The sequence below is a fragment of the Notolabrus celidotus genome, chromosome 16 (genome assembly GCF_009762535.1).
Source record: "Notolabrus celidotus isolate fNotCel1 chromosome 16, fNotCel1.pri, whole genome shotgun sequence".
NCBI classification, from domain to species: domain Eukaryota; kingdom Metazoa; phylum Chordata; class Actinopteri; order Labriformes; family Labridae; genus Notolabrus; species Notolabrus celidotus.
The window spans coordinates 15,680,041-15,702,263 of record NC_048287.1 but is presented as its reverse complement, the minus strand read 5'-3'; the positions used below and the strand labels follow the sequence as shown (position 1 = coordinate 15,702,263).

Here is a 22,223-nt window from a genome sequence, read left to right as displayed (position 1 = left end):
ACTGTACAGACTGAAAAAGACTTGGCTGCAGGTAAAATCAAATATCTATTTGAGGGAGGGATTGGCCTCGTTCTTGAAATATAACAAATACAGCAATTACACTGCAGATGCGGCAGTCCCAGGCAAGCAAATGCGTATTTCCAAGTAAAATCTGAAAAAGGTTGTCAGATTTGGATCGGGTCGCATTGGTTTCAAATGAGGCAATCAGAGCTGTTGTCTAAAAATTAGAAAAGAAGACCATCTGGTTTTATCTGGACATGTGCAGTGTTGTTATGGTGAGCGTTAAACGGATATGAACTCTTCCTTTTTGGCATCACTGGCGTCAACCTCTCTGTCCAACCAGCTGAGCTAATCACCCACTATGCACTTCTCCTATCTGCTCATCTAAAGGCCATTACTGCTGTTCAGACTTTCATAGAGCGCTTATGAAAAACTGTGCTCGCTGCTTTCAAATGATTTCCCTACAAATTGCTGTGGCACCAGGACGCCTTTCATCTCACAGGGCGAGTCAACACAGCAGTGTTAGCAACACTGAGGAAACTCTACCTTACATGTTCACCATTGAAACTTTCACCCTCAGATCCTGCATTCATGAACAACATTTACAGTACATCACTCATTGTTAGCTAACTCTATTCATTTATGACATTTTTCTTTCAGTGACACAGTGAAGAAAATCAATTTAGTTCTAGAAATATTCCTAAAAGGGAAATATAAAATTGCTGTTGTTGGTTGTGCCTTTTACTGCACAAAGGATTTTACTGAATGTTGTACATTTGCCATTCAGGAAACCAAAAGCAGTTTTTTAGACATCAAATTCAGGCAAAAGTGTGACAATACAATGCGTTGTCTTAAATATTTGCACAAATATGAGATGATCTTTAAGACTGAAAGATTGATTTGTTCCCTTTTTATGTGCTTTGGCAATAACATGTCTTTGTTCATGAATTGAAGTGACAACAGGTCCCAAGAGGAGCTCTTCACAATAACATGTGGGAGCTTGAAACTCTCCGACGAGAAGTGAGCCAGCTGAACGAGCTGCTCAACAGGGAGAGGAATGAGAGGAGGCTGATCAGTTTGACTTTGGAGGACACCAAACAAGAACTCGCAAAGCAAAAAGCCCTCAAAGAAATGCATATTAGCAGAGGCAAAGAAACCAGGAGCGAGCTGGAGAGGCTGCAAAAATACAGTTCTGCAGAAACTCTATCTAGAACGAGGATTGCCACCAAGGTGGGGGACACCAACAGGCAACGAAGCAAGAAGCAGCTTTTTTACTGATTATGAAGAGCTGAAAGTTGCTCTCCTGAAACGTGACGAGGAGTCTGCAGCTGAGCTCCAAAGAGAGATGGAGAAAAACAAGAGTCTGCAGGAGGAAGTGGAGAGACTTAAAGTTTCACAACATGAACTGAACCTCCGGTATGAGACCGATGTCCTCGCTGCAAGACAGCAGGTGGAGGCGCTGCAGTTTGAGTTACAACAGCAGCAGAATGTCATGTCTTTGCAGGCAGAGGAGATCACTGTCCAGCAACAGAAAGCCTTTGAGAAGGAGAAGAAGTTCTGCACAGAGCTGGAGGAGCTACCAAGTACATCATCAGCTGCTCCTGAGCCTGAGCCTGAAGCTGAATGCGACCCAGAGCTTGAATCTGTGGATTGTGGGGGGCCTGACACTGATCTTCCAGAGACAGCAAAGAAACCCTCATCTTGGAAAAAAGACTGACACTTCCTCGGTCTGAGAAATCCCAAGATGTGGAAGAAGTAATTCTTCCCTCCTGCAAAATGAAAAAATAAATAAACATTACATATCAGCAAGTAAAGTCCCATTGTGTTATGAGTTAAGATAAGATAAGATAAGATATTACTTTATTGATCCCTTGGGGGGAAATTCAGTTGTTACAGCAACCCAGACATAAGTACAATCAAGAAGAAGTTTCAATAAGTAAAATTAAATTAAATTAAATTAAATTAAATTAAATTAAATTAAAGTAAATTAAAGTAAATTAAAGTAAAATAAAAATAGATAAATCAAGATAAAATACAATTTATTTATTATACAATGTTACAAATGGAATTTAGATTAAATAGCAGTAATTACAGGCAGTATTAAAAAAGATTCAGTAGTGACAGGTTGACATGGTGTGATTATAGTTGGTAATGACAGATTAGCAATAAATAAAAAATAAATATGGGAATGTAGTAAACAATAATAACCCTAACCCTCTCTAAATCTCTCATCCTAGTTTTTCTACATCCCCATATTCATTCTGTGGATACCTACATCTTTATAACGCTGGTTAGTATCACATATATGCAGTTTCTTTTCCAATTTTTCAATCCTTATAACAAAATGATAATAACAATCAGTTAACTGTGGAATGGTACACATTTGACTCCCTAGAATATTTTTTTTCACAATCCCATCATAGCCCTAATAACAGTCACTACCTCGATACAGCAACAACAGGCTGAAAATGACTTACTACAAATGCCAAAGACGTCTCTATCTGCATATATGAAAACAGTTGGTGCAACACAGGATAATTAGTTTGCGTTTGTGTGACATCTCTATCAGTCAGACAGCTCTGTATCTGTGTTTCTCTCCCTGTCTCTGTGCCCGGGAAAACAGTTGGCGGGGACCGATACCCTGGGCATCGACCAAACACACTGCCACCCCCTGACATTTGAAACTCCAATCAGAAAATCTAAATTTGATATAAAACATATGTTGTTGCATAGTGTTCTGAGGGAATTTTAAAATAGCCTCAGCATGCATAAATGTAAATTAAGAAATCCCAGGAGAAATCACAATGCTGTAATTTTATGCAGTGTTTATATTATAAAACTTTTATGATCCTCCTGGATAAAAATATATTGTGGAGTTTTGTTTTATTTTTTTATTTTTTTCAGCAATATCCCATTTTCTCTCCCACAGCAATATTCTCAGCGGCTAACCCTCCATCATCTTTCATCACATTCATTTGCTCTGCTTTTCCGAAACATTACACTGTCATAAATTGCTGCCACACAGTCCAAAGCTCCACCCACAGCTCCTATCTTTTGTTCTCATCTTTTCACCATGATGGACTCTCCTCTGTTGTAATAGCCAGTGATAGTGATGGAGTGTTTCTGTCAGTCTTCGCCCAATGGCTCATCTACACACACACACACACACACACACACACACACACACACACACACACACACACACACACACACACACACACACACACTCTTCCATACAAACACAATCACATACACACATAAGTCCAGTGCCATTTTGTATGTGTGCTCACAGGATGTGTAGACTGTGGCACCCAAAGGGACATATGCCCTCTCACACACACACACCCACACACACACACACACCCACACACACACACACACACTGACAAACATACACCCCTCTGTGTGAAGTGGCCTCAGGTGACAATGAGTGAGCTCTCCATTTCCTCTCTCACCTTTTGGTCTGCGTGGCTCTGCTCTCCAGCCGGCCCGAGGCCATCATATTGTCAGACTAAGATCCATATCCAGAAACAAGGCCTAGTAGCAGAGATTGTTGGAGACATTAATGGCGCTCAACATGGCTGTCTCTCCTTTTGTTTTTTTATTATTATTATTATTATTTGCTGTTGGTTTCTGTTTTGTTCGTCTCTTCACCTCTAAAACCCTGTTAAAGAAGCACAAACATATTAAATGAGAGTTTGGTGAGTTAACCTCAAATGTTGCTGCAGTAAGTTCCCAAAGCATGTAGATTATTTTAGGTTTTGAGTTGTCTCTCTTCCACACAACCCATGGTTTATGAATTATACACAAGATTATGAAAAACTTCTGCAAACAAGAGACTTCAAGGTCACCTCACTTTTACATATGTGCCTTATGGCTACATGGGTCTATTCCTCCTGCCCACCATTCCAGCCTTGATACCAGTTTAAATTGCTGAAAAGTGTGCTTTGTTACAGAAGCTAAGGCTCAAGAAATAACTTATTCATAGACACTGGCAGTAAGATCATGTAAGTTTTAGTTACATTTTTTAGGAGCCAACTCTCAAGTCTGAACTTAAGGGCTTTCCATCTGCAATTTATGTTGCAAGATGTGAGTTTTTTCATAAGCTAAAAGAGGCTCAAAGAAAGACATTACTTGTCTGTTCTTATCTTTGTAGATGAATACAGCTTCTTCTTCTGAACACCTACACTGATCAGACCCTGATGTGTCTATTAACATCATAAAGTAAAATAAGTTGGCATTTACGTTCAGCTTTTCCTTTTCCTTTACCTCCATCTTTACTCGTTTCCATAGCTCTGCCTGAATTATTCATTCAGTATCCCCACTGCTCTCCAGTAATCTCTTGTTTTTTTTCCTCCCTCCACTTTAAGTTACTTTTCACTGATCTCTTTGCGGAAACTGGACTGGCAGCATATCCTTCTCTTGCCTCTTTCCCATGCCATCATTTGTACCTCCTTTCCATATATCCTCCTATCCCCAAATCCATACATTCATCTTAATGGCCATCTTCCCATTTGTGATTCCAGCTCTTGTCTTTTCTCACCCTCACCATCCATTTCTCCTTCTCCTTCCTTCCATCACTCCCTTCATAGCCTCATCTCGCCCATCTCTCCATAGACAGTCTGCCAGTCGCTTCCCGCTCCAGCCCTCCCAGAGTGATCCCGTTAGAGGGTTAATGCTGTGAAAAACGACAGTGAACCTGTACTTTTCCCGCCATCACCACAGCTTTAGGGCCCGCCTGCTGCCTGTAGCCCTGTTGCCTGGCAACTCCCCAGACAGTTTCCCTCCAAAAGGCGAGAGCTCCTGTCTGCTCTGCTGCGATAGAGTCCTGAGCCTAATAAGCATTATATCTCATTTTGTCTTATCGTTTTGTTGTTAGTGACACAAGTTTGCTCGCAGCTGGGACTGTGCAAAGAGCACTGATGCAGAATGTGTTTCTCATATTGAATGAACAAAATGATCCGCAACAAGTGTGACTTGCTGGAGAATTGTTATTTGAGGAAGAACTTGCTCAGTATAAAACATAAATGTATAGGGATGAAGAAAAAGCTGTTCAGAAGAAAGGGACTGAGATATTCTGACCCCTATTGAGATTTCTCAGATACAAATGTGAACCTAAAATGTACATGTAATACTGTGGTTGAGTGCATTAAGATGCTGATCCCATGACAAATCACTCTACATCACTAGTTTGCCCACTACCTACAGGGACAAATTAGATTTTGTGACTGTATGTAACTTACGTTACAGCTGCTTTCCATAATCACTGAGGTCACAATGAAAAAACCGAAGTGTTTTTTTCTGAAAGGTCCCATATAATGGTATTTTTAACTCTTTGCAACATGTCTGAGTTATCTTTTAAGAAAAGCTTTGAATTTAGTTGCAGAAAACATCACAAATTCTGCTTCCCTGGAGGAGCTGCAGCCAGCTTCTAACCTCTGTAGTGATCTAAGTGGACAGTGATGGGTGGCACTGATTGGCTGCCTGAATGCTGTCTGAGGAGGAATGATGCAGATGGATGCAGAGGCAGAAAAACACCAAAACCTGCAAGTGATCCAGATTAACCCATACCAGTACCAAGCCAAATGTTTGTATGTTATATTGCCAATTGTGTGTCACGTACTGCTGGTTAAAATCCTAACCACAGTCACAGGACTGTGAATTGCGATTTTTGAGAGAACTTATTGTGCAATCCCGTAACCCCCCTTCCTTGTTTATCCTAAAGAGAATTACACTGCCTGTGGAGTCCAATATTTACAATTAGAGAATAAAGAAATAATTGAAATGAGAAGTGCGCCCTGAAAACATACCTGAAAGTTAAAGCTCCTGAGAAAATATTTGGTTTAGGTTGCAGCCCCTGTGGACAAAATCTTGAGCTGATCTTGTCCTGAAGAACAACAACACATATTTACCTTGATTCATTGCTGTTGAAAATATAAACAAGGGCTCTTTTCAAGGAATGCTGATTATCACCTTGTATGACCCCAACCCAGGGACAGGGTTTACATCCTTAAAACAAGTATTTGGAAATAATCAATCCTGTTGCTAATGGTCTATTTTGCTTTTGTAGGTCATACAGATGCATCATCATTCATTTCAGTCTGTTTCATAACCAGCTAAAAACTCTTCATGGGAGCTTTGAGTAAGAATGACAGCTTTCAGTTCAGACACACTAAAAATTGAAATAAAAAATGTACCAGTTCTGACCTAGTCTGAAAAAAGTCACAACTTTAACAGACTGTTGAAGCCAGCAATGTTACAGTCCGGAGTTGCCAGCAGCTTTGAGATTATTGTTTAGTTGAAATATAAAACTGTGTCACTTCCTGTGACAGCAGCCTCTGGCTGCGGCCCAGAGACTCGTCACAAACCAGGACATCTCACGCATAACTCATGAATTTCTCCCCCTGAGTCCCAACACATTAATGGGATTGGAAAAAAGGTTGAAAAAAATATTTATATCATGAAAAAGTTACCTGTAGCTGTACCATGAAAGTGTCATACTTGAGCCTCAGGATCCCTCCTCTGTCCTGTGCCAGTGAATGTGTGTGAAAAATAGCATGTGTGTGCATCATGTCCTGCCTGATATTCACTGTTTCTGCTTCCTTGACTGCTTTTAAAGCAGAAACCAGCGTCCACCAGTTGTTCACTTAAAGCTTACAAGAATCCAATTTTCTGATCTTTTAATATTCACAGATTTAAGTGATGTAGGCCGCACGGATGCAAGCACTATGAAGGGGTTACAGGAGTACATTTAACAAAAAGTATGAACTCACTACCAACAAAGCAACCCTGGCTGTTTGAATTGTTTCAGACTGTATGATGGAAAATTTCTACATCAGAGTTATGGGGGTTCTGCCTGCTAGGTTGTTGTTTTTCAGTAAACTGCATGTGATTTCTTAGTGCATAAATAATCCCAAGTGTGATTGAAGGTAAAAGGGAAAGACAGCAAATACAAGCCTGATTAGAAACACTGAGAAAATTTGCTTTCCACATCAAACACATGGAAATTCAAAAAAAAAAAAAAAAAACACTTATAATACAGCAGAAACTAAATGGTATTGAGCCTCTTTCTGTTCGCCTCTGCTGTGTGAATCAGTGCAGCTCTTTAAGCACCAATTTCCCACTCTAAGTGATCTTTCTATAGAGAACCACTAATGTTAATCTATCAAGGTCATAGAGGAAAGCATGAATAGCTGCAATTTCTGATAATGGGAGCTGAATGGAGAACACAGGGTCAAAAAGACTTGTGAAAAAGGTAATTTCCAGCACCTAGAGCAATGTGTGTATTTATGAATGATAAGATCACTCACGTGAGACAAAGTAAAGGGAAATAAAACAAGGGAAATATTTCACCTTTCCCTTATTTACCTTGAACAAAGTTGCATATGAACTGATTTTCAGCTAATCAAACACTAAATTGTAGCCTACACACACACACACACACACACACACACACACACACACACACACACACACACACACACACAAACACACATACACACACACACGCACACGCACACACACACATGCAAACACACCATATGCTGAGCTATTAGACATGCCTCACTGTAAATAAGCCTGGAGACAAACACACACCTAGCAAGCAGTGGCATTATGCCCAGCCTTGCCCCTGGTGTCTCAGAGTTGATGTATGGCTGTGGCCTTAGATGAATCCAGGCAGGCCAAGCTGACACTTTTATCAAAGGCTTTTCAAAGCTTTGCTGACTGAGAGAGTGGGTGAGAAAAGAGATGACGTGTTTTAGAGTATTAATATCCACCTCAGGTGCTAATTTGCCCTGTAAGTCACCTGTGTCACCAGCTGCGGTGAAAGACAAGTGGAAATGAGAGGAGAATTGAGGAGACGCAGAGATGGGAAAAAGGATGGAAGGATGATTTGAAAAAGACTGTGGGAGAAAGAAGGAAAAGACAGAGGAGGTGTAAATCACATTAATGAATAAGCTTCATTAGTCGTGCTCATTAGCGTCCTAAGCACGGATTAATTTAACTTCAGCCGACTTTGGAGAAGCCTGGCGGCCATGATGGGACACAGTTTGATTACACACCTGGATGTTTGAACACTGACACCTTTTATTCTGATCAGCAGCGGAAAGACTGCACGCATTTTGTCCCTGAGTAAGAAATCGGAGCATCTGCAAAGAAACTTCTTCCTTTTTTGGCTTGTGAGCTGGTTTCCTGTTATGTTTTTCTTGCTCCACAAGGAAATCAGACCTGTTTCCTTGTTACCGTACATTTCGCTTTTGTATCACGTTTCATTATTTTCTAAATCATCAAACGTTGGGGGGATGTAATTCTCAATCCTCTTCCTGTCTGTGTGTTTGTTTTGTTAACAGGCGGACCCCCAAGGCCGAGACATCGCCATCCGCCCGTTCCTGGAGCACTGTGAGAACACCCACATGACTATTTGGCTGGGTATTGTCTATGCCTACAAGGGACTGCTAATGGTGAGAGGAGAAAACAAACTTTCATTGTGTGCTCAGTCCAGAACACATCAACGCACAATAACACTCTTATATGAACACACTGTACAAATGTATCTGCTTAAATGACTCTCAGTAGCCTTATTAATGTGCATGAATGATGTTAGCTGAATAACTAAACATTTAATCGTCTCTCTTAAAGGCTATATTCTAAAATGGGTGTTAATAATAAAACCCAAATAACTACTTTAAAGACACAGTAAAATTAAAATGTAATTTCCCATGTTTTAATTCTGTCTATGTGTCTTAATTATCAATTCATTGCTTGTTTCATGATTATAATCCCTTTCTTTTCCACAGAGCATAAGCTACCAAACATAAAAAAAAATGTTTAATGGCTTGTCTTGAACTAAGGGATGGTTCCATAAATTCAACCCATAAAATTTGATTTGGGGTTTGATCTTACCCTGCCAATCATAAAAACTGCACTTGACCGTTTGCTGGTGTGTGTAGCAGAGACCAGCTTGAAATGTGGAGGCCAACAGTCCTGCTGCACTGAAGATGTGTATCAATTGATAGCTGTCTACAATATTTTGCTGTATTTGCTAAACAACACCAATATTTTACCACAAAGTATTATCAGTAGAATTTGATAAAAATGTCTCCTAACACATCATGTTTCATTTTGAAAAAAAAACACACAATTGATGCTAAAAATGATCTGATTTCCTTTTTATTTTGACTTCAAAGAACCAGACAGTTCTTTGTGGACATACGGATATGTTTGTGAGAATGTGGGTCTAACTTATCTACAATCCTGACATGGAAAACAACGCCCTTTCAAAGTCCTCATCTAAACAAGCACTTTTAGAGACATTTGACATACATGACAGAACCTTTATCAACTATTTCCGCCAGTGCAAGCATGCTGCCATGGCCCTTTTATTTTATTTTTTACATTGGATGAACTAAATTAACATAAAAAAAGATAGATGCAGGGATACTAATAAAAAGATAATCTAGGCTACAAATAGGATGGGTTTTGTGATAATGTTAACATTGGATAAGACATAACTACCTTCACTGTTCTGCTGAGACGAAGGAAGCACCTATTGAACGATGTTTCAGCTTAAAGAGTAACCCTGCTAACTGGTGACTTTCACCAGAAGGCATCTTTGGTTGTTGTAGTTTCTACAGCTATTGAAAACTCTCTAGCAAATTACTTAGTTATCATGAAAGAGGCATTTTATGAGTACATTTTGTCATTTTATTGAAAAAATAAGTGCATTAGCTAGAACTCTTGTCATGTTTCAACTAACAGCTGTTGTTGCTGACAACCTCTGATGCATTTGTTTAAAATTCACCAGATAACAGGGTCACTCTTTATACTGAAACACTGGTAGAGTACAGCATCAAACACGTGGCATTTCAGATATTTAATACCATGCTGTATCTGCAAATGTTTCAGCATGTTGCTGGTGTTTCCACTCTAAACATCACCCTCTATTAAATGTAGCAGAGGGCAAATGATGCCGATGGTGGGAATTGGTTGGAACTGGTTCTCAGTTGCAACCAGTTCTTGATTCACGATTCCCATCTCTAGTCCAGACAGACTCTAGTTGCAGGATTCATGCAATGGTAAGCTAACAGCTGCTGCCTGCAGCTTCATATTCAGTCTCCTTTGAGAAACTTTTAGTTTTTAATAATTTTGGCACCCCCTGTAGACCAAGAAGCACGTTGTATCTGATTTCACCCTGTGTTCTTCTCACTCTAAAATCTCTGCAGAAGAAATATAAATAAAAAGCCCCCCCACACTGGCCAGTTGTACATTACAAATAACCCTACGGCCACAATCAATCTTACTGCTGATGGTCTTGTTTGGTTCCTTTAATTTTAGGTGATATCAAATTAGTGTCTTATGGCTTCATTGACCCCTGCTCTGCTTCTCTCAAATCCCTGGCAAATAAAAATGTAATTAGTTCTGACAATCATCATGATCTGTCCCTCAAATTTCCTGATTGGTACGTTGTTTGCTGCTGCATTTTGAAACTTTTCATTACTGGAAGATTTTATTTCTCAGAGAGCTGTTGGTACTTCAGGGAGATAATGAGCATTTACCCTTGTACAGCCTTTCATTTCATTCATATTTAACAAGGGCATTTATGGACTTAAGCCTATGGGATATAACTGGAACATTAACATTTTCTATTTCCCTACCATATTTTAGTTTAATACCTTCATAAAGCAGGAGTATGTGACTGTAGCCCTCACTTTATTCATTATGAGAAAGAGACAGAAGTAAGACAGAGCCGTTTATTAGAGTTGAAGTATTGAAGTGAAATGATGACAACAAGAAAGTGAAGTGTCTGCATAAAATAATTAACAGAGGGCCTCATTTGTATGAAACACACATCGCAGAAAAAAGAAGCTTTCACACATAAACAAACATATGAATTAATACATACAAACTACATCTCCATTACCTCACACATCCATACACACACTCCCCTACCTGAGGTTCACTAATCCTTGATGACTGCTCCAATAATTTCTCTGCTTGTCGTTCCACTAACTCTCATTTAGACTTTACAATAAGCAGACAGGCCTCTTTACACAGCACACAGTGAATTATTCAGCAGGCTGCTGCTCCTGCAACTTTAATGCTCCACCAAACAAACAGTTCACTCTAAATAAACATTTTACAAGCCTGAAACCTAAGGCTGCTTTGGAACGATGTCTTTAGATTATCTGTCTCATCTCTAAGACTCTTTCAAATAATGGATTCAATTTTGTATTGATTTCTTTTTAAGCGTATCCTAAAGCTGAGTGAAAGTACTGGAAAATGTATTATCACCACTTGTACCTGAATAAAATTTATGAAGGGAAATAAATACTGAGCAATAAAACATTAACAGCTTCAATAAGTAATCATTTGTTATGATAAATCTGGTTTGTACTCCCCTCAAACTTTTTATCAAACGGTTTCCTCCTCTTATCTTTTCTCTGACAGTTGTTTGGCTGTTTCCTGGCGTGGGAGACAAGAAACGTGAGCATCCCTGCTCTCAATGATAGCAAATACATCGGGATGAGTGTTTACAACGTTGGCATCATGTGCATCATTGGAGCTGCAGTGTCTTTCCTGACAAGGGACCAACCCAACGTCCAGTTCTGCATTGTAGCCCTGGTGATCATCTTCTGCAGCACCATCACACTGTGCCTGGTCTTTGTTCCTAAGGTTAGTTTCTATTTCAAAGAGGAGAACATGTGCATAGAGAAATCAGCTTTGCATTGAAGCAGAATACTTGGTTGGTTTATCGCTACAACCACACTACGCCTGGAAGCTAAAAATGCTGCACAAACAATAATATTCTCATAACCTCTCTTCCAGTTTATCACTATGAGAACCAACCCTGATGCAGCCACACAGAACCGGAGGTTAAAGTTCACCCAGAACCAGAAGAAGGAAGACTCCAAGACATCCACATCAGTCACCAGTGTCAACCAGGCCAATACTTCACGACTGGATGGGCTCCAAACTGATAACCACCGGCTCCGCATGAGGATAACAGAGGTGTGACTACTATATTCGGAAATTATTTATTTGCCTTTGATATGTAGCACAGATTTTCAGAAAAACTTCAACAAGATAAATATAAAATTAAGAAAAAAAGTATTTTAGCTGTACTTCTGAAAGTTTAATCCGGCTAGCTATTCTGTAGACTCTTAATTTTCAAGTATTAGTTGTTTCCTTCATTACCACCTCCAAAGAGGCCATATTTTTCTTTGCCATTTGTGCCCCTGTTTGTATATTTGTCACTCTGGGCATGTGTGGGTTTCCTTCTGGTACTCTGGGGCCCTCCCACTCTCCAAAAACATGCTCGTTAGGTTGGCTCATGGCTCTAAATTGCCTGCAGGTGTGAATGGTTGTGTGTATGGTTTTCTGTCTGTATGTGTGATTGATTGGCCAGGGTCACCCCTGCCTCTCGCTCACTGGGATTGACTCCACCCACTGCCCCTTATGACCCTTAAAGGTTAAACAAAATGGATAATGAATCCATGGTTGGATTCTGTAATTACAGAGCAATATCGAGATACTGGCTGGATTATAGTGTCTGCATTTCTTTCCACTTGTTACCTCGTACGTTGTCTGTGGTTTCTTTAAAGTATCATACTGAGATAAAGTTTGTTTCCAAAAATCCTGCCGCAAGGCAAAAGTCTTTTACCTTTTTTTACTTTGTTTTTCAACCTAAAGAAGTCTTGAATCAGCCTGTGGTCCATAACAGCTAACAAATCCAGAGCACTTGATAATATTTGATTGAAGACCACACATAAAAGTATTCCTGAGAAGAATTCATGCACAATTGGTTCAAAATATATCACTCCTCTTCTCTATTTGACTCCCAGTATAAAAAAAACAACTATAATTAAACACATTTCTATTTTTGTCTGTTTAAAAGTTGGACAAGGAGCTGGAAGAAGTTACTATGCAGCTGCAGGACACCCCTGAGAAAACGCCCTACATCAAACAGAACCATTACCCAGACGGCAACAACATCCTCAGCATACGCAACTTCACGGAAGGCAAAGGTGAGACAGTTGTTTTAGGTGCTAATGCCACTCTTTACTCTAATTCATACAACCAGTGTAACCAGATCTCTTCAAGGCGTCCAGCTCTTCTTAAAGTTGTCACTTAAACAAAGTTTAAGATACGACTGCTTATATAGCACAGGTAGTTTTTATTGTAAATCATTTATGTGTAAAAAATGTGAAAAAATGACCAAAATCATCATACATTACTGCATATTTACTCCTTGCTATGCTTATGCTATGTTTGCATATTTAGCAACAGTAAAGGATTCTAATGCTGCATCTCAGAGCAGCAGATTGATGGAATACCTCAATGCTTTTTTCACTGCTCCTGTCAGCTGTAGAGGAAAAGAGAATCATGAGCAGTCTGTCTGACAGCCAGTCTGTGACGTCTCTGAGAATGAGTCACAAGATTAGCTGCAATACCTGCATACTTCACTGCTGCTTAGCGAGTTTAACACTTACTGTAATCAGAATTTTAATAGGTCTTGCACCTTTATACCAAAGTGGATCAAGACTTGATTTTACACCTTATTTGTTGCTGTTTTGTGCTTGCTGAACAATCTAATTCAGAAAGTGATTGAAAACAGATAGAGGGGAAAAAAAGGAATACATTACAGGGGCTATAACAAAAATTACATTTAATATCCCTCTTATTCAATAGAGAAACTTTGAAGATTTACCCTCTCAACATCTCTGCAATATGATAATATAATGTCATTTGTTCATGCAAATATATGCCATAAACATTGCAGGCTGTCCAAATTGATACAGCTGCACCTTAAACGTTATGATGTTGTGTTCCTGGAAATTGAATCTGTGAATGGTTCCACTTCAGTAGCATCACTTTGCGTTAGGCTCCATTTTAACAGACACAGGGCGACAGGGATGTACAGCAGCCATATTCAGCACGTCTGATGCACGCCACCGCTCAAAGCCGCTCTTGGGGATGTCTAATGGATCTGTCTGATTTGGAGAAGGTAAAAGAGTAAAACAGCTGCACTCGCTCTGCGGATTGGGAGCAGAGCGAGCTGGAAGTGTTTGAGAAGTTCCTCATCTGTGAAAGTTCCCAGTTATGCAACAAACGGATGGCAGTTAGTGGATACATGCTCAAAGCAATGTGTCCAATGTTCCTTTGTTTATTGGTTCTTTTCCCCTGCTTTTCTGTTTCTTTTTCTTCTCTGTCTTTTTTCTTTTACATTTGCTCACACTTAATAGACACATACACTCCTATGTAAGCTTAAGTCTTTAAAAGGATATGTAGTTGAAATTATATGATTTACTAGATTAACAACAATATGAGCATGTCTGTAATGTTGCACAATTGATTGATGGAGCTGTTCAGAGTTTTATTTTTATGGATCAGATAGGATGCAGGAAGTAAAAGTAGGATACTACATCAAATGTTGTTTTTGCACAGATTTATTGAAGGATGTAAAAGATTGTACAGAACATCTTAAAGAGCTGCTGTAGCCCTGTTCAATGTCATTTTCATTTTCATAACATCAGGGTTAAGCATAATTTAAGAAAATACACTGTCATATTTTCCGTTTGATGAAGACCATCTCGGTAAAGACCTGGCAGGAGCTGGCAGTTGACACTGGGCTCTCTTTGGTGAAGTAAAATTTAAATAGCGTGAGATCATAAAAATTAATCTATTGCAGACAGCTGCTTTTTAAGTGCTGTCTCCAATACTGTAAGTTGTCAAGTGAGTACAGAGACAAATATAGCCAGACACCTCTATTTTAAATGATTTTGAGAGAGGTACTATTATAGAAAAAAAAAAAAATGTGACCAATCATTTGTATCTGTAATCTATATATATTTATATTGATGTTTATTGAATCGTGCTCACTTATGACTAGTGTAACACAACAGGTGCATCCCAGAAAACAGAAAAACATGAAAAAACTCAATATTTCTCATCAGTTATTAAAGTAAGTGAATATACAGTATTCTGGCCTCATTACATGAAAACGAAAAACGGTCAAGCTTTTTTTTCAGTTTTTTTGGTTATTATGATTATTATGCAAACTGCTGAAAAAAACATATCTCAAATGTTATAATATCTCATTTTAAGTTAGAAGAAATTGCTGTTCAAACATTATTAATACTGTGCACCTCCAAAACCAAAATCATGGTTGACTTGTCAGTTGTCCAGATGAAAATCTTTGACCCCCTCCACAGGAGGAGAAAGCCACAGAAGGTCATTGCTGCAAAGTCTTGTTGTTCAATCACAGAGTGCTGTATCAAAATATACAAGGAAAGTTGACTGGAAGGAAAGAGGAGCACGTGCAACAGGAATGGCCGCAGCCTTGTGAGGATTATCAAGAAAAGTTGAGAACTTAGAAGAGCTTCAGACGGAGTAGACTGAGGCTGGTGTCAGTGCATCAAGAGCCACCATGCACACACGTCTACAGGGAAGAAACTAGAGACATAGTCACAAGCGTCTCATCTGGCTTAAAGAGAAAAAGTGGTCCAAGGTCCTCTTTTCGGATGAAAGGAAATTGTGAATTTCATTCAGAAATCAAGGTCCTAGAGTCTGCTGGAAAAGTGGAGCGGCCTAAAATCCAAGGTGTTTGTGAAGTTCCCACAATCTGTGTTGATTTGGGGTTCCATGTCACCTGCTTATGTTGGTCCAACATGTTTTATCATGTCACAAGTCAATGCATAGTACTTCATGCTTCCATCTGTTAACAAGCTTAATGGAAATACTGACTTTATTTTCCAGCAGGATTTAGCCCCTGCCCATGGCGCCAAAACTACCACCAAATAGCTGGCTGACCATGATATTACTGGCCAGCCAACTCATCTAACCTAAACTCCACAGAGAGTCTGTGGAGTGTTGTCAAGAGAAAGATTAGAAACAACTGATACAAAAATATAGTCGAGCTGAAGGTTACTATCAAAGCAACCTGTGCTTCATAACAACTTAACACTGCCACAGGCTGATCACCTCCACACCACGCTGCAGTAACCCATGGTAAAGGAGCCCCACCTTAGTATTGAATGTATAAATGAACACACTTTCAACAAGATACAGTAGTGATTCTGTGAGTCCTGTAACCTTTATAAAGCCATTTTAATCAAACGTCAAACAAAAAGAGGCTTAAAATGTTCCACTTTAAATATAATGAATATGACAAAAATAAATGTCTACCTTTTTTAATTAAATGAAAAAAAAAAGTTTTTTCCACATTTTTTTTTAGATGCACTTGTAATTATTCTGAACAGTAAATTATTATTTTTTTATCATAGGTTTTTGGCAGCTATAAAGATCAATGCAAACTGGCTTTTTCATTATAAAGGGCTATCATTTATGCATACTAGACAAGTCTTTTAATATAACATAAAAAAGTGTATCTACTTGTATTTGCTGCATATGTACAGAGTCTACTTTGCATGTAGTAATCTTCTGAGGCAGGTATCATCTCAAACAAAGTCTGACCTTGCTAATACTCTTTTAATTCAGAGAGAAGCGGATGAGTCTCTGGGTTGTTGAAGGTTCATGATAATGATCTTGCGAAGAGGGAGGCAGAAAAAGAGTTCAGACAAATCATTAAGTGCTGCTGGAAAACGTCAATCTGACACACATTATGGAAATAAAATCACAGGTCATTAAACCTCCTTTAAAGATCAGCAGCATATAAACTCTGAGGCCTCAATCTGCCTCTGCTTGGCACTCATCATCGTCATCATCTTCATCATCATCATTGCCGGCTCCTAACTGTGGTCATCAGTATTCATAAGAGAGCCGGTCTAAATGTGTTGGTGGGCCGTGAATGAGAGACTGTTATAAGAGTAGAACGCTGTGTCAACAGCGATTACGCTCACTCACAGGGTGAGTGTTGATCTCTCTCCGGCTGTCTTCATGAATATGCACCAACACATGGAGAACATCAGCGGATGACAGATGAGGTGTGGTTTTCTGACACACCGGCCTCTGAGACCTGACTTTAGGCTGAAAGTCAGAGGTTGTTAATTAACAGCACTAGGAGCATTTCATATCATGTTAAAGTCGGTTTGAGCTCTCTCATACTGTGCTGCAGTGGTAATCCTTTAACATTTTGGACGTTTTTTGCAGATGTATTTTTGAAACTTCTAAACCTTTGACCTCTTCAAAAGTAATGAGTTTACCAGTGCCTGCACTGGTATTTCTGCTCACTGTGAAATCTTTAATTGGAATAGCTTTAAATGCTTAAAATAATCCAAGCAGCATGAACTACAGTGTAATGTACTGTAAGTTAACTCATCATATTTATTGATGAATGTTCTAATAAAGTGCCCTGAACAAACGCTACAAAGGACTGGACTTTTTATGGTTACATTTTGCAACATAAACACAAAATAGATAAAAATCAAAGCCATTCAAAAAGTGTCCAGTTGTTGTTTGAAATATTTGGATTTTTATTATTTGGAGTGTTTTAATATTTTTGTGCAGCGTCAAAGGCATTCTGAAGCAAACCAAACTGAAGGCCCTTTATTGATGTTTTTTCTCATTTTAGGCCTGTCATTATTTGAGTTTCTTCAAGTGTCATATATCTGTGAAATCAACCTTTGTTTTGTACATTTTGCAAGTTATGCTGTGACTTTAGTATATATTAGTTAAACCCAATACTTGTGTTAAACAGCAAGATCTTAGCTGCCCTCTGCTGCTAAATGCAGTTTCACCATCATAGTTGATCTGTTGCACAGATCAAGGAAGAAATTATAAGTGTAATACAAGTGTTAAGGTTAAATTCCTGGGCTGGGCTTTGGTACTTGCAACATTTCAAATGACCTCAACAACTTTCTTTTGGGCATGAGAACAGATTCTGAATCCATGATAAAATATGAATACCTGTGGATGTGCTCTTAATACAACTCTGAAAGCGTCAAGGTTAGGCTTTTTTCAAAACCCAAAGACAAGCCTGCTTCAAAATAGTTCAGCAAGCTCAGGTGTCCAATCAGGTCATGCAGTGCTGTGATTAGATAATCAGGTCAGCGAGTTCTGGGGAATCTGGGACAAATCAGGGGAAACCTCTTTACTTTTCAGGTAGAATTTTTGAAAAATAATTTTCTGCAATCTCTCCTCTGTTTCAACCTTAATGCATGCCTCCCCCTGCAACATCCCTGAGAATGCAGAGATCATCTTGGGAGTCCCTGAATGAGAACAGTTTGTTTTTATTCTTCATAACTTCCAAACTTATTTTCTTTTTGCTTCAGTCTTCACGTTGTGAATTCATCCCACTCAGGTGCTTTGAGTACAGACCTAAATGTATGATTACATTATACAATCTGTCTCCAGGAGAAAGGAAACTGACAGATTTAAAGTGAGTTGACAGATATTTTTGACATTTTGTCAGATGCTTATTATGACTATTACTGCACCTCATGTGTTTCTACATAAAAGCTGTTTAAAAGAGCAATTTTCCCTTTAACCACAGACTGTTCAAAGGAACAATGCAGCCTCTTTGTTTCAAAGGTCAAGTCAATGAAAAGTACCTGAAACCTGCATTCTTTCTGGAGGCAGCTCCAATAGTTACAAAGCAAATGCTGATGGCTGACTATTACCTATGTTAACATTTTCCTTGTCAGTTTATGGTCGAAACTGCTAGTTCCAAGTCTTCTCCAATACATTCATAAATATGGTCCCAAACAGGATACACTTAGCAATAAGAAGGGAATATTTTGGGCATAGCTTCCTTCAACTGTCAGAAAGCATAGTGTAATAACAATAATTGGGCTGCCTGTCATTCAAATATGACTATTTCTGGAGCCAAAACACCAAGATGATGATGGCAACCAGTAGATGACATCATCCTGACTATTCCTACTTCCTTTATGCAACATAACTGTTGAACTTCTGTATCATTTAAATAAATCATAAGTGGCCACAGACCCAGATCAAAATATTGGTCAGGGGTTTTTGGGTTCAGCTCCAACTAACTTAGATGCCGTTCCTCCTGACTTCCAATCTGAGGGCTTGATCTACTAAAGGTTTGGGTGTATAAAACACGTACAAACTTGAAAGCACGCGCAAAGCTGATGTACTAACCGGGTGCACCGAGGATTGCGTCTGTCAAATGAGCAAAATAGCACGCACAATCCATTTAGCGTGTTTGCCTTCATGAATATGCAGAATACATGCAGATTATCAGAACACGCAAAAAACTGGAAGGAGGAGATGCAATTGTAAACATTTAGCACACGCAATGTGATTTATTAAACCTGAAACCAATTGCGGTCTGTGTTTTTTCGTCTATATTTAGCACGTTTAAAAGGCAGGTGCAAACCGGCACAGCTTTACACACAAATGGCTGCAGTCATTGTGGCGAGAAGGTGGCATAGGTGTAGAGTCATCCATCAGATTGCAAAAAGTATTCCCAATATGAGCCAATTATGACTCATTCACACTCCTTAAGTGTTTATTTGTACTGTTTTTTTAAGTCATCATAATTATACTAACTGTCTGAAAATGGAGGAGCTGTTTTCATGCTCATAACTACTCTCTCTCTACAAACAGCTGAAGAAACAGATGTGGAGTTAGACTCAGGAATTAGGACCACAGGCTGGCCTGAAACTTCCCTTTTATGTCATGTCTCAGGTACTGGGCAGGTGCAGTCTCTGAGCCTATCGTATTTTTTATGACGCTTATGTGTTTTTCCAATACAGACGGAGAGAAGTCGATACTAAAGAACCATCTGGAGCAGAAGCCTCAGGCGCAGTGGGGCTCCATGGATCCTTCAAGAATAAACAGAGGTCCCCTAGAGGATATCAACTCGCCAGAACAGTGAGAACTTCCATTTCTTTAGCACCTCTACCCCAGCAGCTTTCTCCCCCCCCCTTACCCCTGTCTTGTCAGCTTTCTCATCAGACTACACGTCATATGTATCGCAAGCACCAGCAGCTCTCAGGCGGTTGCTCTGGCAACAGCAGCTCTGTGAAAGAATTGAGCAGCCCTGTACTTTTCTCTCCCACGCTTAGCGACATACATTTAAACCACTTAGAGTGCATGTGTAGTCTCCCACCATAGAAAGACGTGCACTACAAACACCAACACAGGCAAGTAAAGTGTGCACATTTAGACATGCAGCATGTTGATTTGTTGTACCTCACTCCATCAACACAATCAGGCTATGTCTGCAGATCTACATTCACTATGCATAAGGCTACAAAGCTGAAGGATGATGACTTCATCAATGGGGGGACACCTCATGCATCATTGAGAGATCTCCCTCTCAAACTCATTTAACCATGAACAAGAGAAAAATGTACAGCGCAGAGGGATGGAGAAGTGAGGGACAGCAGACGAGGGGGTAAAATATTAAAGAGGGGGCAGTTAAAGAGAGCATATAGACTAAGAGAAAAAGGGTGTTTAGATGGGAAAGAGAGGCAGGAGATAAGGAGAAGGAAGAGAGAAAGAAAGAGGTAAGAGACTCACAGAGGCTTATGTAACCAGTGATTTACAGCTCACATTGGGAAGCAGCTCTGAAAATAGACAGGGAGGAGAACAGAAGTAAAGGAACACTCGGAGCTATTCCCATGCTGCATGAATGTTTGATCACATGGAGGGAGGGGAGATGAAGAGGCATAGAGAGAGACAGAGGAGATAAAAAAGAGAGAGAAGAGGTAAAGACAGATGGTTTGTGACATGATGACGGCAAAGTCACACACCAGGAACACGTTGTTATTACGAGTGGTGTCTGTGTCAAACATGTTAACAAAAAATTATAACAGTCTGTCATAGCCAAGATAAAATGTACTTACATCACAAATAGAACCAATGAAGATAACTGGCCAGGAGTTCACCTAGTTATAGCATTGTCTGGGTCTATGACTGAATTATATACCCCCCCTTCTTCATTTTTTACATAACTGGTATTTGGTTATGTAATTTACTTGCAAACGGATGAAAGTCGCGCGAGTACTGGCGAGGTAGGGTGCAAACTGTCACAGCAGGCGGAAGCATGCAATTGTTCTTTTTGTAGGATGATCCCAGAAGCTGGGAGGCATGGGGGATCAGGGGTTTAGTAAGGAAGAGGGAAGGAAGGGATGAGGGTACTGAAGAGTAAAGGAAACAATAAGAAAAAGGGGGCTTTTGTTAACTTTATTTGTTGTTAAGCTGGGTTGTGAAATCAATAGTAGCAATAGCAATAGTTTGATAAGGCTCCAGTGAGCAGTGGCGGAGCCAGGGGGAGGCTGATGGCCACCTCTGAAATCTGATTTCCCACCCCAGTGGCCACCCTGAAATTCTTCACCATGATTTGCTATTTGCGTTGTCAGAAGCAATACTTATATTGAAATCAGCTATTTGGGTTGTGTTTCAACAGGCTGCAGAGACAGTAGCTTCTTTGCATTTTAAAAGAAATCATTTCCTTTTGTTGAGGATTTTAATGGGGACTTTGGACAATCATCTTAATTTTTGAGTCCTCAAAGAGTTAAGTTTAGCAGATTTAAATGTTCCTGCTCTGTTGAGATACTTTTTAACATTAAAAATGTACAACAATATAAACATTTTTAAATTATTTTGTACAAGAAGTTGAAATAGATGTGATTATTGATTGGAGATAACCCCCCTAGGTTTGGGGTAAGTCCACAATGTTTACTATGCCTGGCCAACCCTACAATAGTCAGTGCCCCACCCCAGTCAAAACAGTCTGGCTCTGCCACTGCCTGTGAGGAGTTTTTAAATGGTAAGGAAACAGACTGAAATTAATAATGAAGACTCTATAGTGATCCAGTCCATCAGAGAGAAGACTGATATATGCCTGTCACCCTTGCAGTGAGGTAGGTGTCATGAAAGGCAATTAACAGTATAGGACGAAAACAGCCATTTCTAAAAAGAAATCTACGCCAAAGTGTCGTTGTAAATTGGACCTTAGACACTAGAAAAAAGATGAGTTTCTTTTTTTGGGGGGGTCAAAACACCACTTTCACATATACAAGACGAAATCTGCAAAGAGAGAAGAGGTCCATTCACAGCAGACAAAACAAAAATATTGACTTTCCTTTTGGATTAAAAAGTATTTCAACTGTATGCACCACCTCTTGACTGTGGTACAATAGAACCCTATTAAATTATTGTTGCATGTGTCCTTCCTAGTAGTATGTCCAATGATAATAGATTATACTGAAGGTGGGTGTTATGTACTTCATGAACTACAGGGAAGGGTACTGTAATTTATAGCAAGCAAGAACTTTTTAGGATTGTGTATG

The 22,223-nt window shown here is 39.4% G+C and overlaps 1 protein-coding gene and 1 long non-coding RNA gene across 5 annotated transcripts in view; one reads left to right on the top strand and one right to left on the bottom strand.

Moving 5' to 3' along the window:
* The window catches only part of gabbr2 (gamma-aminobutyric acid (GABA) B receptor, 2), a 217,689-nt gene that overhangs the window by 191,502 nt on the left and 3,964 nt on the right, over window positions 1–22,223 (top strand). For all 4 annotated transcript variants that reach the window (XM_034705475.1, XM_034705477.1, XM_034705476.1 and 1 more), the window contains 5 exons: window positions 8,352–8,462; window positions 11,449–11,673; window positions 11,827–12,009; window positions 12,896–13,025; window positions 19,680–19,797. In XM_034705475.1, coding sequence (XP_034561366.1) covers window positions 8,352–8,462; window positions 11,449–11,673; window positions 11,827–12,009; window positions 12,896–13,025; window positions 19,680–19,797 — 767 coding nt within the window. The remainder of the gene's footprint in view (window positions 1–8,351; window positions 8,463–11,448; window positions 11,674–11,826; window positions 12,010–12,895; window positions 13,026–19,679; window positions 19,798–22,223) is intronic.
* Window positions 1,258–4,747, bottom strand: LOC117828376. The gene is made up of 3 exons (XR_004634386.1): window positions 4,550–4,747; window positions 3,456–3,537; window positions 1,258–1,769 (listed from the first exon to the last, which is right to left on the bottom strand). It is a non-coding gene; the product is annotated as an uncharacterized LOC117828376 (long non-coding RNA).